We start from the raw sequence: 16962 nt of genomic DNA on the forward strand, positions 1-16962 counted from the left end.
CATTAACTCACTGAGTGTGTTGCCAGCAGTCATGCAGCAATGGCACCAAGCATGTGACATGACCTTACTGTAAGCCTGTGGTCACGACAAGACATACAGAGCCCCTCCAACATAATTCCCCCAACCCTCTCCATGCGCAGTCCATCCAATCAGGTTCATCCTTGGACAGAAAGGCGTTACTCTAAGTATCCAAACAAGTGGAATAGCGCTGCGGGCACTCTTACAAATGGGATTGTCATTCAAAATAATCATTGCAGTAATTTACTGGTTGACACGAACATATAAGAGCAGAAGAAGCTGATTTTTTTCGGGTAAATATGAGCAGATTTTGTTCAAGGTTGGAGCAGATATTAGCTACGTTGTGTCTTGACCTTCTCCGAGGAGGTAAGTCACAACTAATAACTGCATAATGTAATTGTGCTGTTTTTTTTTTTTCTAGTGGGCTCTTGTATTCAGCTAAGAACATGTGAAAAGAAAAAAGGCCACCCAAGGGCATGCTACCGTGCTAAGAGAATTACTTCATGTTGCATTCCGATGTGATCCTCAGTGAGTTTATGGAAGAGCATGGCTAGAATGTATTTATTGTTGAAAAGAAAATTGATTCAGCATGTAATCAACAGGCCCTATTCTCTTCCCATGGATTCTCTGTGTGTTTAAAACAGAGAAGAAAAACGGTGTCTCCAAACATTTTTGCAACATTGAGCACGTTATTTTTGAAGGGTAAGTGAAATTGTAATTTACAATCTGCAACGCTAGATGGAGCAACTACATTGTGCATGAATTGTATAACCCTTTGTGTGCGTGTGCGTTTGTGTGTGTGTGTGTGTGGGGGGGGGGGGGGGGGGTTCAAAATACCCACATTGTGTTTGAGTATGACCCTTACAATTGTATTTTTTTGTGGTCACGCCGCCGTTTTGGTTACTCCATATAAACCTGACAAACGTGGTCTTGTTTTTCTCAGAACCAGCTTTAATCTGCTCCCATGCATACAGAAGTCAAATTTGGACTGATCATCTGAGGTCAACAATGGGCCGTTTCCCCGTGGACAAAAATTGGAGCTCAAAGTCTAAACTAAAAAACTTCATGATTCTCCTGAGAAGGTCTCCGGCCTGTCAGCCGATCCACCTCGACCGATATTCATCAATAACTGCTCCTCAAATCTCCACATTTGCATGTCGAGCTGTTTTTACAAATGTAAAACGATACAGAGACATTTGTGTCTATCATCTCCTCGGACACGATTTTTTTAACAAAGTGAAAGGTCGCCAAGTTGTGAGATGGCACTTGCCCTCAACCTGTGTTGGAGCCCAAACCAACTGTTTTGAAATGAGTTCTCACGGAGCTTGCCCGGCTCAGTCTTTAAATCAATTGTGCCAACACATTAAGATTTATTTCCCAAATAAGGACCTTGTCTCTCGGGCTGGAAGTGTACCAGCATATTTCAGCCAAACACAGCGGCGCTGTCAAAGTCAACTGGGATCTCCACAGAGACCTTTATCTGAGGCTCCACAGAGTCCTGTATCTGAGTCTAATGACGCAACAGCACAATCGTACAGAGACAAACAAAAGGACTTGGGTCTCGCAACCCAGGAAAACGCTGGACTGCAACTCTTCCACATTAGTTCTTTGGCAACAAGATTTGGCGAAAGCTACAATTACGTTGCCACTCACATTAACTCAGTCTTCTTACAGGCTTTTGCCAAATTGCAAGTTCCAGAGAAAGAGGAAATGACAAAACGATCCAAGAGAAGACCGAGGAGGAGAAAAACACAAAGCCATCCTGTCATGTATTACGAAGACATTGAAATGTCTCACTTAAAATCAAGCGCCGACCAGGCAGCTGCCCAACTAAACCACAGTAGGAGCTGGGAGGAGGGCTATCGTCAATTCGCAAGACACATTAACAGTTACTTCGGTGCCAAGGCTGCTGATGACGCCCACCTTCAGCGTCAACCCGAATCTTCACCACAATTGACCTCGCGCATCCAAGGTGGCACGACTCAACACGAGCAAGACCCCATCAGCCCAGAGAGTGGACTTTTTCACTGCAGCCACAACTCCGTTGACTTTAGGGAGACCAAATGGCAGATGTCAAGTCACATGGATCACCATTTGCATAAAACCAGCAGGAATCTCAAGGAGGAGACTGACTGGCCCGCAGCAGACAGACCGGAAGCAATCCCATTCATGGACTGCTTTCGTCACCCCACAAGAGCCATTCCTGACCTGCTGCGGGCTTACCTGAACCGGGGTCCCAAGCCGCAGGACAGAGTACCAAAACCTGCAATGGCATCACCAGAAGCAGCCTTCAGTCAAAAGGTGAGGAACAAAATGGGATGTCCCATCAGAAAAGTTGAAATAGTCTCCTAACATTCATTGATTGGAAATGCTCCAAATATAAATTTTTGTGTTGCACGCCGTCAGCTATTCTTAAGTCACAAGCAAGCTGAGGAAGCGCTCTGTGGGTTGATGGAGAACCTGAGACAGGCTTCATCTGCAGAGGGGGTGACCACTTGCGTGGAGATGCTGAATGAACACCTGCGACGTCACCCTCCACGTAAAGCTTTGATGTGGCAGGTTTGTGTCAAAGAAAACCCTTTCACAAAAAAAAAATCTTTCACAGAATGTTATCACGACACTGAACAGCTTGGTTTTCTCTCGGTGCATAAACTTGCCGTGAGTCACGACATGTGTGTCACAGCATACACTTCCACCTGCTGGTCTTCAGTTGTACATCCGTAAGCCAGAAGTGTGCAGAGCCGGGTGGAATGGAACATCTCCCTTCAATCCTTCTGTTTGAGGAGAGGCTATTATACACAAAATACATTTGAGCTTAGAAAGTATTTATTGATTTACCTACTCACAATTGTTTTTTATCACCTGGACTATTTGATAGTTATTATATATCAAATATATAGGATTTGAGTGTGTGTCTGTTTAGCTCTATTCCATGGAGAGTGTTTGCGGGAAGGTCGGCACGGTGTAGCACGACTGGTTAGCACATCCAGCCGACTCGCAGTGCAGAGGTTAAGGGGATCGACCTTCTTGTGTGGAGGTCACATGGGATCGTGAGTGTGGATGGTTGTTTTTCTATGTGTGCCCTGTGATTGGCTGGCGACCAGTTCAGGGTGTAACCTGCCTCCTGCTCGAAGATGTCTCAGACAGGCTCCAGCGCACCTGCAACCTTCGTGAGGATACGCGGCTTGAATAATGGCTGGATGGATGGAATACAACTGTTTCAAACAGCCACCTCCGTGGTTGTTTGTGGTAATGGCCTGTGCTCATCTGCGGCATCACCAACATCAGCTCAAATCTGTCTCCGCGCGGAGGTGTGCCAGGTGGCACACCAGAGTTACGCTGGTGACAAAAATAGAGCCCAAATTCTCATTGAGCTGGGTTTTGCAGTGCATTCAACAATACTGGATTACGTCAAAATATGTGAACACATAGTTGAAAACATGAAGTCTTTCATACTTCACATAATCTTATTTTAATTCATTGTTTTGTTGAAAATATGAAGGAAAGCAGCCAAAAGCCTCATAGACATTCAACCAACACCTTGAAAAAAAAAGGATATATATATACACCAGTATATTTTTTTTGTTTTGTGTTTGTACTCAAATCTCTGTTAAATCACTGATATCTTCCAGGAGAAAACAGCTGTGACATTGCTGAGACAGCGGCGATTCTATAGAGATAACCAAGATCTCCAGACGGCCATCAGAGAAGCACTCGCTCTCATCGGATATGTAGACCCTGTCAAAGGCCATGGTATCAAGGTGCTCTCCATTGATGGTGGAGGTACAAGGTCAGGCCATGTAAATGAGTGCTGGAGGGAAGCCCCAGATGAAATCACAGTGGGCACAGAGCGGGCCGGTCGGCTCTCTCTCATGTCATGCCACACGCACTTTTGTTGTATGGCCTTCCAGAGGTGTGGTGCCTCTGCAGGTGTTGAAGCTGCTGGAAGCGCAGACAGGAAAAAAGATTCATCAGCTGTTTGACTACATTTGTGGCGTTAGCACAGGTGACCAAGCCATGAACCGCAGGTGCTTTGACACTAATTTGTCTGTAAATTAGAATCCCAAATGTCACATTTTAATTGGCTACAGGGGCTGTGTTAGCATTCATGCTCGGCTTGGCCCATTTTTCCTTGGACGAGTGTGCTGACATGTATCGGCGTTTTGGCTCTGAAGTTTTCCGGCAAAATCGTTTGGTTGGCGCCGTAAAAATGGGTTGGAGTCACTCGTACTATAACACAGAGACATGGGAGACCATCCTCAGGTACACGCAACGGACTCTGGCAAACTGCGTCGATGTGAAGTGTAGCGTGAAGCGTCACGCTTTCCTTGTATTCAGAGAGAAGCTTGGTGATGGAGTGCTCATCAAAACAGCCAGACATGAGTCAAGTCCCAAGGTAGGAACACAGAAAAAGGAGAATTATGCATCACGCTTCAACGAGCTGCTCCTATTTATTGGGTGTGCTCAGGTTTCAGCTGTCAGCGCTGTGGTCAATTGGGGCACCAGCCCAAAAGCCTTTATCTTCTGCAATTACAACCACAGAGCGGGATCTCTGAGCCGCTACGCAGGAGGGTCCGGCTATCCCATGTGGCAGGCAGTGAGAGCGTCATCGGCCGCTCCGGGTTACTTTAAAGAATTCCTGTTGCAAAGCGACATCCACCAGGTGGGAACATTTTGTAACCTCCAGCCGTGTTTCTCCAAGCGCGGCTGCATGGGCCGAGGCCCGTATTTGACATGAGAAAAGCCTCAAGCCTCACGCCACACCGCCAAACACATACTCAATGGTGTAATTAGGATGAGGTGTGCTGCTCGTGGCAATGCATTTCATTGTTCTTGCTGGAATGGATAGATGAACTCCGCAGTGTATGATGGAGCTGAAGAGTTTCTCTTCATTGTAGGATGGAGGGATTATCATGAACAACCCTTGCGCCTTAGCTGTGCATGAAAGCAGACTCTTGTGGCCCAAAGACGCATTCCAGTGCGTGCTGTCCCTTGGCACCGGTCGCTATGACAACGCCAAGAGAGGCCCTGCCACCTGTACCAGCTTGAGAGCCAAAATTAGTAACCTGATCAGCAGTGCCACGGACACCGAGGGGGTCCACACCCTTTTGGATGACCTGCTGCCCGCCGATGTCTACTTCCGCTTCAATCCCATGCTGAGTGCTGAGGTGTCCCTCGACGAGAGCCACCCGGGGTCCTTGGACCAGCTGGAGAAAGACACGCGGCTTTACCTGGAGCGAAACCGTCTCAAACTGGCTCGTTTGTGTTTGGTACTTGGGGCGGAGCGTTCGGCTGTGAAGAAAACCAAGGACTGGATCAGCGAAAGGGCCTGGGAGATGAAGCACAGATGGGTCTAGAACTATCGGAGCAAGAGACCAGCAGGCTGTAGTCTGACTTTTGTGGCACTCAAGCTTAATTTAGTATTTATTTCATTGTACATGTGTCATGACCATTTTTACAAAGGGACAAAATACATCGAAAGCTGTTCCAAATACTGTATGCTTGTCTCTCTCATTGAGGTAACCACAATACAGGTAAGCCCTGCCATATGTGGGGGAGAGAGATCAAGACCTGCTGTAAGGAAAAGTCAAGAGTGACAAACTGTCATGTTCCTGTCCTTGGCCTGGCCAGCAGGTGGCAGACTGAGCAGACTTTCTGGCTGCACACCTGCTGCCAATCTTTCAATCAAGGAACGGTGTATTTAAGAACCAACAATCTGTCTGCTGGTTGTCGGGATATTGTTATGCCTTGATGCTTCCTTGCCCATAGACTATTTTTTGCTATAGATCTCGTCGTGTTTCGCTCTTGAACTCTCGGTACCAATGGTTTTGTAAGTATTGGCTTTTATTTTGTGAATTGGCTTTCTCTTGCGTGTATTTTGGATACATTGTTTTTGTCTTCGCGATCCTTATTTTCCTCCCTTGCCTTTTGTGTAAGCGCTTTTTGTTGTTCGTTGTTTGTGCCCTCTGGTCCTTGTTTTGACCAGCGCTTTATGTTTCTACTTTGTCGGTGCGATTTTTGTACATTAAATATTTTTGCTTCGGAGACCTTGTCTGGCGTCTACGCTTTTGGGTTCCAAAACTTGATTCGGTTAGACCGAATCGTGACAGAATATCCCGACCAACACGGAACCCGTAGACCTCAACAAGGTTATGACCGCCTTGACCAGCCAAGGACAACTGGTGGGTCAGCAGGAACAAGCGCTCGCGGAACTGCGGGGCACGGTCTCCCTGCTGGCCCATCGACTCGAGATTTTGGGTTCACCGGTGGAGCGGGAACCCAATATCCCACACCCACCCCGTTATGGTGGCGAACCTGGGTTGTGTGGACAATTTCTACACCAATGCTCACTAGTTTTCAACCAACAACCATCCACCTATGTAAAGGATCAGACCAAGGTGGCATTTATAACGAGCCTGTTGACTGGTCAGGCGGCGTCATGGGCGGTGGAAGTAAGCAATGCTCAACCCGGGCTTCGGTCTTCCTTCCCTGATTTTGTGGCAGCGTTCCGTCGGGTGTTCCACCCCTCGGTCATGGGAAGAGAGACTGAAGGTCGGTTATTAGATTGTCGGCAAGGGAAGCAATCTGTAGCCGATTACTCAATTTCTTTTCGGATTTTGGCCGCCCGAAGTGGTTACGGGGACCGTGCCCTTCGTGGTTTATTTCCATCCATCCATCCATCCATCATCTACCGCTTATCCGGGGCCGGGTCGCGGGGGCAACAGCTTTAGCAGGGAAGCCCAGACTTCCCTCTCCCTAGCTACTTCTTCCAGCTCTCCCCGGGGGATCCCGAGACGTTCCCAGGCCGGCTGGGTGACATAGTCTCTCCAGCGTGTCCTGGGTCTTCCCCGGGGTCTCCTCCCGGTGGGACATGCCCGGAACACCTCACCAGGGAGGCGCTCAGGAGGCATCCAAATCAGATGCCCAAGCCACCTCATCTGGCTCCTCTCGATGTGGAGGAGAAGCGGCTCGACTCTGAGCCCCTCCCGGATGACCGAGCTTCTCACCTTATCTCTAAGGGAGAGCCCGGACACCCTGCGGAGAAAACTCATTTCGGCCGCTTGTATCCGGGATCTCGTTCTTTCGGTCACGACCCATAGCTCGTGACCATAGATGAGGGTTGAGACATAGATCGACCGGTAAATTGAGAGCTTCGCCCTTTGGCTCAGCTCCTTCTTCACCACGACAGACCGATATAACGTCCGCATCACAGCAGACGCTGCACCGATCCGCCTGTCGATCTCCCGCTCCCTCCTGCCCCTACTCGTGAACAAGACCCCAAGATACTTGAACTCCTCCACTTGGGGCAAGATCTCCTCCCCGACCCGGAGGGGGCACTCCACCCTTTTCCGACTGACGACCATGGTTTCAGATTTGGAGGTGCTGATTTTCATCCCAACCGCTTCACACTCGGCTGCGAAACGCTCCAGTAAGAGTTGGAGAGCCCCGATTGAAGGAGCCAACAGCACCACATCATCTGCAAAAAGCAGGGATGCAATACTGAGGCCCCCAAAACGGACCCCCTCAACGCCTTGGCCGCGCCTAGAAATTCTGTCCATAAAAGTTATGAACAGAATCGGCGACAAAGGGCAGCCTTGGCGGAGTCCTACCCCCACTGGAAACGATTCAGACTTACTGCCGGCAATGCGAACCAAACTCTGACATCGGTGGTATACTGTCCGAACAGCCCGTATCAGGGGGTTCGGTACCCCATACCCTCGAAGCACCCCCCACAGAACTCCCCGAGGGACACGGTCAAACACCTTCTCCAAGTCCACAAAACACATGTAGACTGGTTGGTTCCCACATACCCTCGAGGACCCTACTAAGGGTGTAGAGCTGGTCCACTGTTCCACGGCCGGGACGAAAACCACACTGCTCCTCCTCAATCTGAGGCTCGACTTCCTGACGGACCCTCCTCTCCAGCACCCCTGAATAGACATTACCAGGGAGGCTAAGGAGTGTGATCCCTCTGTAGTTGGAACACACCCTCCGGTCCCCCTTTTTAAAAAGAGGGACTACCACCCCGGTCTGCCAATCCAGAGGCACTCTCCCTGTTGACCACGCGATGTTGCAGAGGCGTGTCAACCAGGACAGCCCCACAACATCCAGAGCCTTGAGGAACTCCGGGCGGATCTCATCCACCCCTGGGGCCTTGCCACCGAGGAGCTTTTTAACCACATCGGTGACTTCAGCCACAGAGATAGGAGAGCCCACCTCAGAGTCCCCAGGCTCTGCTTCCTCTAAGGAAGGCGTGTTGGTGGAGTTGAGGAGGTCTTCGAAGTACTCTGCCCACCGGTTCACAACGTCCCGAGTCGAAGTCAGCAGCACCCCATCCCCACTGTACACAGTGTTAGTGGTGCACTGCTTCCCCCTCCTGAGACGTCGGATGGTGGACCAGAATTTCCTCGAAGCCGTCCGGAAGTCGGCTTCCATGGCCTCACCGAACTCTTCCCACGCTCTGGTTTTTGCCTCGGCGACCACCGAAGCTGCGTTCCGCTTGGCCAGTCGATACCCGTCAGCTGCCTCTGGGGTCCCACAGGCCATAAAGGCTCGATAGGACTCCTTCTTCAGCTTGACGGCATCCCTTACTGCTGGTGTCCACCAGCGAGTACGGAGGTTGCCGCCACGACAGGCACCAACCACCTTACGTCCACAACTCAGATTGGCCGCCTCAACAATAGAGGCACGGAACATGGTCCACTCGGGCTCAATGTCCCCCGCCTCCCCCGGAACATGGGAAAAGCTCTGTCGGAGGTGGGAGTTGAAACTCCTTCTGACAGGGGATTCCGCCAGACGCTCCCAACAAACCCTCACAATACGTTTGGGTCTGCCAGGACGGACCGGCATCTTCCCCCATCATCGGAGCCTACTCACCACCAGGTGGTGATCAGTTGACAGCTCCGCCCCTCTCTTAACCCGAGTGTCCAGAACATGCGGCCGCAAATCCGATGATACAACTACGAAGTCGATCATCGAACTGCGGCCTCGGGTGTCCTGGTGCCAAGTGCACATATGGACACCCTTATGTTTGAACAAGGTGTTCGTTATGGACAATCCGTGACGAGCACAGAAGTCCAATAACAAAACACCACTCGGGTTCTGATCGGGGGGGCCGTTCCTCCCAATCACGCCCCTCCAGGTCTCACTGTCATTGCCCACGTGAGCATTGAAGTCCCCCAGCAGAACAAGGGAGTCCCCAGCAGGAGTACTCTCCAGCACACCCTCCAAGGACTCCAAAAAGGGTGGGTATGCTGAGCTGCTGTTTGGTGCATATGCACAAACAACAGTCAGGACCCGTCCCCCCACCCGCAGGCGGAGGGAGGCAACCCTCTCGTCTACCGTTGTGAACCCCAATGTACAGGCACTGAGCCGGGGGGCAATGAGTATGCCCACACCTGCTCTGCGCCTCTCACCGTGAGCAACTCCAGAGTGGAAGAGAGTCCAACCCCTCTCGAGAGAACTGGTACCAGAACCCAGGCTGTGTGTGGAGGCAAGTCCGACTATATCCAGTCGGAAATTCTCTGCCTCACACACCAGCTCGGGCTCCTTCCCTGCCAGAGAGGTGACATTCCATGTCCCAAGAGCTAGTTTCTGCAGCCGAGGATCGGACCGCCAGGGTCCCCGCCTTTGGCTGCCGCCCAGCTCACATTGCACCCGACCCTTTTGGCCCCTCTCATGGGTGGTGAGCCCATGGGAAGGGGGACCCACGTTGCCTCTTCGGGCTGTGCCCGGCCAGGCCCCATGGGTGTAGGCCCGGCCACCAGGCGCTTGCCAACGAGCCCCACCTCCAGGCCTGGCTCCAGAGGGGGGACCCGGTGACCCGCGTCCGGGCAAGGGAAACTTCGATCCATTTATTTTAATCTTCATCAGGGGTCTTTGAGCCGTGCTTTGTCTGGCCCCTCACCTAGAACCTGTTTGCCATGGGTGACACTGCCAGGGGCATAAAAGCCCCAGACAACTTAGCTCCTCGGATCATTGGGACACACAAACCCCTCCACCACGGTAAGGTGACGACTCACGGAGGGGGTGGTTTGTTTCGTCGCGGTTTAAATCAATCTTTGAAAGATGAACTGGCTATCCGTGATGACAGCACTACCTTGGAGGAACTCATTAACCTGGCCCTCGTACTGGACAACTGCATGCGGGAACGGGGTCATGTCAGGTTCCAGCTAAGGGTGTGGAAAATAATCTATATTAATCGATATATCGATGCGCACGTGCGCGATCCAAGTGCATCGGCTCATTCACAGGGTACGACGCGATTGACGGGTGAAATCGCGATTCATCACGATGCATTGATGGGTATCGGTAAAATCCGATTCAAGCGCCGTTTTATTCATGTTAAACGTCACATATCTGCCCTTTCCTAGGCGCAATGAATGCACCATCATTGCTTTGCGTTTTGTGTTGAATACGGACGGTAGCCGTGCGTCACATACAGTCCAGTACACAACTAGCGAAACATTATGGAAGTTAGCGCAAGCAGCAGCGAGGAAACTACTATATTTAATGCAGCCACAACATTCAAATCTTATGTTTGGAAATACTACGGCTTCGAAAAGAAAGACGGAACGCTTGATAAAACCTCCGTAATTTGCAAGGAATGTCGCACTAAGAAGCCATACAACGGCAGCACCACAAATATGCAGACCCACTTAAAACGATGGCACCAGATCACCGACAAGTTTCCCTCCCGCTCCCCCGCTTCCCCGCCCAGTTCCTCGTCGGACACCGGAGAAACTCTTGGTAAACCAGGTCAGGATCAGAAAAAAATTGCCTCTTATTTTGGGAGTCCCCTTGCAACTCACTGTGACCGCGCAATGGCTATAACTAAGGCCACTGCTTATTTCATATGCAAAGACCTCCAGCCTTAGCGTGGTGGACAACGAGGGTTTCAGACAGCTCGTGCACGTTTTGGAACCCAGGTATAAAATACCAGACAGGTCTGTGTTCACTTACAAACATATTCCCGATGTGTACAACAAAGTGAGAAGTGAGATTACTGTGTCGCTGAACAGTGCGCAAAGAGTTGCACTTACAGTGGATGGGTGGACATCTTGCGCTATCGATTCATATATATATATATATATATATATATATATATAAATATTTCATATAAGACACTCAGTGAGAATAGTCTGTTTGTGTTTACACTATAGCAACAGCTGTCAGTCTCAGGTGCCAAATTGTTTACATTTTCTTTGCAGAAAACCCAATTCTGAAAGGGCTTAAATAAGTTGTTTTACAAGTTCTACTGTTTATAAGGAATAAAGTGGTATCCTTTTTGTAATACCATACTGAATTCCATCTTTTTAAAAGCTTTTTTTCTTTGCTTATTTGCATCATGTTTAATTGCACAATATCGCAACAAATTGCATTGTATCGGATCGCATTGATTTGAACTTAATGTGTATCGAATCATATCACATCGTGACGACGGTGAAACGTATCGCATCGTATCGCCAGAAAATTCCATGTATCGTTTAAGTATCGCATCGCTGGCAGTGGATCGAGATGTTTATCGAATCGTCCTCAGTGCTGAGATTCACATCCCTAGTTCCAGCCCCCACGTGCTGGAGGTCGGCCTGCTTCCCACGAGTTCTTCCGGCCGTCCGGACCAGAGCATCACCCTGGTGCCAGGGCTGTCGCCGCTGAGGGAGAGCCTATGCAGCTGGGAGGAGGACGTGTGGGGCCAGAGGAGAGACGGCGACGGATTCATGACCAGGCCTGTTTCTACTGCGGACAACAAGGACATCGAGTCGCTGACTGTCTGATGACCCCAACCCGCCTTTCTGCTCGCACCTATAACTGTGAGTCTACACCACACACAGAATATCGGGAGCCGAGAAGAGAGGAGTCCAGGTCGGGACTCCCCAAGAGACTGGAGCTGGACGGGACAATCTATGGTCCTTCACAGGCTTTTCAGGTTCGGGGACTGGTGGACTCGGGGGCGGACAATTGTTTTATGGACACTAAGATGGCTAATGACCTGGGTTGTCCGGTAGAGGAGTTAGAAGTGGCTAAACGTGTTCACGATCTCGATGTGCGACTCCTGCCGGAAATAAAACAGATCACAGGTCCCTTAATGTTAAAAGTCTCGGGTAATCATGTTGAACAGAGGCGATTTTATATTATGAAATCTCGATCCGTACCTGTCATCCTTGGGTTACCCTGGCTAAGGACCCATAATCCCGTCATCGCGTGGGATCGCACCGCGATTGAGAATTGGAGCCCTTTTTGTTACGCGCATTGTCTACGGTCGGCAGCGGGGGGTGAGGGCTGCCTCGCACCGATCCGCCCGAAGCCATTTGCTTGGACAAAGTTCCAAGCATCTATCATGATTTACGCCAAGTGTTTAGTAAAGATGGTGCTCAATCACTACCTCCACACAGACCTTACGACTGTGCCATCGACTTGCTGACTAACGTCCCACTACCGAGTTCTCGACTTTATCAGGTTTCACAGCCCGAACAAGAGGCTCTGAGGGAATACATAGACAGCTCACTCTCCGCTGACCTTATTAGGCCATCTAAATCCCCATTGGGGGCCAGGTTTTTCTTTATTGAAAAGAAAGTCTACGCAAGGTCGTAACGACTTGTCTATCGGGGACTAAATGAAATTACCATTAAAAACAAATACCCTCTTCCACTATTAGATTCTGCATTTGCCCCCCTCCAATCGGCAACCATTTTCTCAAAACTGGATCTACGCAGTGCTTATCATTTGGTCCGTATTAGGAAGGGGGACGAATGGAAGACTGCATTCAAAACACCATTAGGCCATTTTGAATATTTAGTCATGCCTTTTGGGTTAACCAACGCTCCTGCCGTGTTTCAGAGTTTAATCAACGATGTGTTGAGAGATTTTTTGAACGTGTTTTGTTTTGTCTACCTGGATGACATATTGATATTTTCAAGGACGCTTAAGGAACATCAACACCACGTCAGACTAATTTTGCAACGTCTAATGGAGAATCGTCTCTTTGTCAAAGCTGAGAAATGTGAGTTTCACGTCAATTCTATTTCGTTCCTCGGGTTCATCGTGGAGAAGGGTCAGCTGAGAGCCGATCCTGCCAAGATTAAGGCGGTGGTGGAATGGCCGACACCCACCACAAGGAAGCAGTTACAACGTTTCTTGGGGTTCGCTAATTTCTTGTCGTTTTATTTGCAATTACAGCCAGAAAGCACTTCCATTAACCCGGTTGACCTCCGTCAAAGTCCATTTTAGGTGGGATTCGGAGGCCGACAAAGCGTTTGTCGAATTAAAGAAGGCCTTCACTGAGCCACCCGTGTTGCAACATCCTAACCCTGATATTGCTTTTGTAGTAGAGGTGGACGCGTCGGATTCAGGAGTGGGGGCAGTCCTGTCTCAGCGTTCACCCGTTGACCAGAAACTCCACCCCTGCGCCTTCTTCTCACGTCGTCTCAGTCCTGCTGAAGCCAATTGTGATGTGGGAAATCGAGAACTGTTGGCCGTCATGCTAGCCCTACAAGAATGGAGTCACTGGCTCGAAGGAACCAAGGAGCCTTTCACCGTGTACACCGACCACAAGAACCTCGCATACATTCGCTCTGCCAAAAGACTGAACTCACGTCAAGCCCAGTGGGCGCTCCTGTTTACGCGCTATAATTTCACCCTCACCTACAGCCCAGGATCCAAGAACGTGAAACCCGACGCCCTATCGCGGATCTATGACCCAGTGGCCGAGAGCAGTGCACCCCAGAGCATCCTACCGGACCACAGCATCATGGGAGCGCTTAGGTGGGAGATTGAGCAGAGGGTCCAGGAGGCCCAAGAGGGAACCCAACTTCGGCTGGATGTCCCACAGGAAGGCTATTTGTGCCCCCACCTCTGCGCGCGGAGGTGTTGCAGTGGGGGCACACATCTAAGGTGGCATGCCATCCTGGGGTTAACCGGACGTTGCATCTAGTCACTCAGCGTTTTTGGTGGCCTGAACTTAGAAGGGATATTGTGGACTACATCAAGGCCTGCTCCGTCTGTGCATGCAGTAAGGTCTCCCATCAGCCTCCGGCTGGCTTGCTACGACCCTTAGCTGTTCCTCCTCGACCTTGGTCCCATATCTCAATGGACTTTGTCACTGGCCTCCCTGTCTCCCGGGGAAAGTCCGTAATCCCCACCGTTGTGGATCGCTTATCCAAGACTGCCCATTTCATTCCGTTGTCCAAGCTGCCGTCCGCCCTGGAGACCGCCGACCTCCTCGTCAACCACGTCTTCCGCCTCCATGGGATCCCGCTGGATATTGTGTCGGACCGGGGACCCCAATTCGTGTCCAGGGTGTGGAAGCGGTTCTGTCGAGCCATGGGGGCTACAGCAAGCCTATCGTCGAGTTACCACCCACAGTCCAACGGGCAGACCGAACGTGTGAACCGGGACCTGGAGGTGGTTCTGCGATGCGTGTGTCTCCACCGTCCCTCATCTTGGGCCGTCCACCTGCCTTGGGTGGAGTACGCGCATAACACCCTGCCTACTGCCCGGAGACGGCCACAGGTCAGTCTCCCTTCATGTCTGCCTATGGCTATCAGCCTCCGCTTTTCCCATCACAGGAGGGGCAGGTGGAAGTCCCGTCGGTACAGCACCATCTCAAGCGGGCCCATCACGTGTGGAGGGAGACCCGAGCGGCCCTGTCACGTACTGCCGCCAGAAACCGGTAGATTGCGGATCGGCGTCGTCGCCCGGCACCAAGCTATCAGGTGGGGCAGAAGGTGTGGCTGTCTACGAGGGATCTGCGTCTGGCCGGCGCTTCGAGCAAGTTGGGGCCCCGCTTCGCGGGACCGTTCATGGTGGAATCGATCGTCAGCCCCGTCTCCGTCAAGCTCCGGCTGCCGCCCTCCATGAAGGTCCACCCAGTCTTCCACGTCTCCTTGCTTAAACCGGTGGCCTCCAGTCCCTTGGCTCCGCCTCCCACCTCGCCTCCTCCTCCGCGGATTGTCGACGGTGACCCGGTGTACACGCTGAGGGAAATCCTGGACTCTCGGCGCAGGGGAAAGGGGTTCCAGTACCTGGTCGACTGGGAGGGCTACGGACCGGAGGATCGGCAGTGGGTCCCCCGCTCCTGGATCTTGGACCCGGCCCTTCTTCGTGCTTTCCACGTTGCTCACCCTTCGAAACCGGGTGGTCCGCCGGGAGGCGTCCGTTGAGGGGGGGGTACTGTCATGTTCCTGTCCTTGGCCTGGCCAGCAGGTGGCAGACTGAGCAGACTTTCTGGCTGCACACCTGCTGCCAATCTTTCAATCAAGGAACGGTGTATTTAAGAACCAACAATCTGTCTGCTGGTTGTCGGGATATTGTTATGCCTTGATGCTTCCTTGCCCATAGACTATTTTTTGCTATAGATCTCGTCGTGTTTCGCTCTTGAACTCTCGGTACCAATGGTTTTGTAAGTATTGGCTTTTATTTTGTGAATTGGCTTTCTCTTGCGTGTATTTTGGATACATTGTTTTTGTTTGTCTTCGCGATCCTTATTTTCCTCCCTTGCCTTTTGTGCAAGCGCTTTTTGTTGTTCGTTGTTTGTGCCCTCTGGTCCTTGTTTTGACCAGCGCTTTATGTTTCTACTTTGTTGGTGCGATTTTTGTACATTAAATATTTTTGCTTCGGAGACCTTGTCTGGCGTCTACACTTTTGGGTTCCAAAACTTGATTCGGTTAGACCGAATCGTGACACAAACCACACGTTATTGACGCACCCTAAATATATATATATTTTTTAGAATTGCCCCTATTTTCAATTTAAAGTGTAAATATGCTTAAACATAAATTCAGAAACACTTAAAATAATTTCAAACTAATTTGAAAACATTACACTTAAAAAATAGATGGCGTACACATGATTTGATATTGTACCTGAAGACCGCTCGGTCTCCCATTCAGCAATCCCTCTTTTTGGGCCAACCGAGTACCATCCTCCAGACAGAAGTCTTCACCAGGTGATAGAGATTTTGCTTGAAGAGGGTGTTCAGCAACAAATCAGGCAATGACATGCAATACGGTTTGCGTTGCATTAAAAACATTAATGAAATGGGGAAAAGAAACAATCTTCTCATTGCATGGATACTTGGTGATCAGGAAGTCCAAAGGAATGGAGGAGGCTGATAAACTGGCAAAGCAGGGATCTGATCTCCTCATCGAGGGCCCAGAGCCCTTCATTCCCATCTATTATGCTAGCTATGCCTATGCTTTGCAGGCCTCTAGCATTCATTTCGGCTGTGCACTTGAATCTGGTAGTACGAGTCCCTGTAGGACATTGCAAACTCCAGAAGCAAAACAACAACAACAACAAAAACCCAGCAGAGGCTGGGAACGAATTTCTATCAATCAGGTCAGTCGTTGAGAAAATGAATATTCAATCGCTGGCCACAAGCCGGAAAGCTTACTGAGTATAACCAGAGAGATGTAGTGCTCTTTTTAAATGGGCCTAAGACTGGCCTGAACGATGTACCCGAATGGTTTGCGCCATGAAATAGACAGTTGAATGGCCGGGCACCACTGCCTTTATAATAAATAACAACAATAATATTTGACACGGGCGGCCCGGTAGTCCAGTGGTTAGCACGTCAGCTTCACAGTGCAGAGGTACCGGGTTCGATTCCAGCTCCGGCCTCCCTGTGTGGAGTTTGCATGTTCTCCCCGGGCCTGCGTGGGTTTTCTCCGGGTGCTCCGGTTTCCTCCCACATTCCAAAAATATGCATGGCAGGCTGATTGAACGCTCTAAATTGTCCCTAGGTGTGAGTGTGAGGGTGGATGGTTGTTCGTCTATGTGTGCCCTGCGATTGGCTGGCAACCGATTCAGGGTGTCCCCCGCCTACTGCCCGGAGACGGCTGGGATGTGCTCCAGCACCCACCGCGACCCTAGTGAGGATCAAGCGGTACGGAAGATGAATGAATGAATATTTGACACAGAGCTGTAGTTCATGATAGTGTGTAA

General features: G+C 50.4%; 1 protein-coding gene across 7 annotated transcripts; it reads left to right on the forward strand.

Moving 5' to 3' along the window:
• The first annotated feature begins 86 nt into the window (after nucleotides 1-86).
• Nucleotides 87-5515, forward strand: LOC127595943 (calcium-independent phospholipase A2-gamma-like). 7 transcript variants are annotated; one of them, XM_052057997.1, is made up of 9 exons: nucleotides 100-720; nucleotides 962-2319; nucleotides 2425-2577; nucleotides 3123-3267; nucleotides 3651-3808; nucleotides 3930-4024; nucleotides 4110-4414; nucleotides 4487-4681; nucleotides 4917-5515. In XM_052057997.1, the coding sequence occupies exons 4-9, from the start codon at nucleotides 3211-3213 to the stop codon at nucleotides 5373-5375; spliced, it is 1269 nt and encodes a 422-aa protein (XP_051913957.1). In that variant the 5' UTR covers nucleotides 100-720; nucleotides 962-2319; nucleotides 2425-2577; nucleotides 3123-3210; the 3' UTR covers nucleotides 5376-5515. The 7 variants fall into 7 exon arrangements, with proteins under 7 accessions (XP_051913955.1, XP_051913956.1, XP_051913957.1 ...); XM_052057993.1 differs by lacking the exon at nucleotides 3123-3267 and having other exon boundaries at nucleotides 101-546; nucleotides 663-720; XM_052057992.1 differs by lacking the exon at nucleotides 3123-3267 and having other exon boundaries at nucleotides 101-311; nucleotides 440-720.
• Nucleotides 5516-16962: the final 11447 nt, after the last annotated feature.

Source organism: Hippocampus zosterae, chromosome 2 (genome assembly GCF_025434085.1).
Source record: "Hippocampus zosterae strain Florida chromosome 2, ASM2543408v3, whole genome shotgun sequence".
Classification (NCBI taxonomy): domain Eukaryota; kingdom Metazoa; phylum Chordata; class Actinopteri; order Syngnathiformes; family Syngnathidae; genus Hippocampus; species Hippocampus zosterae.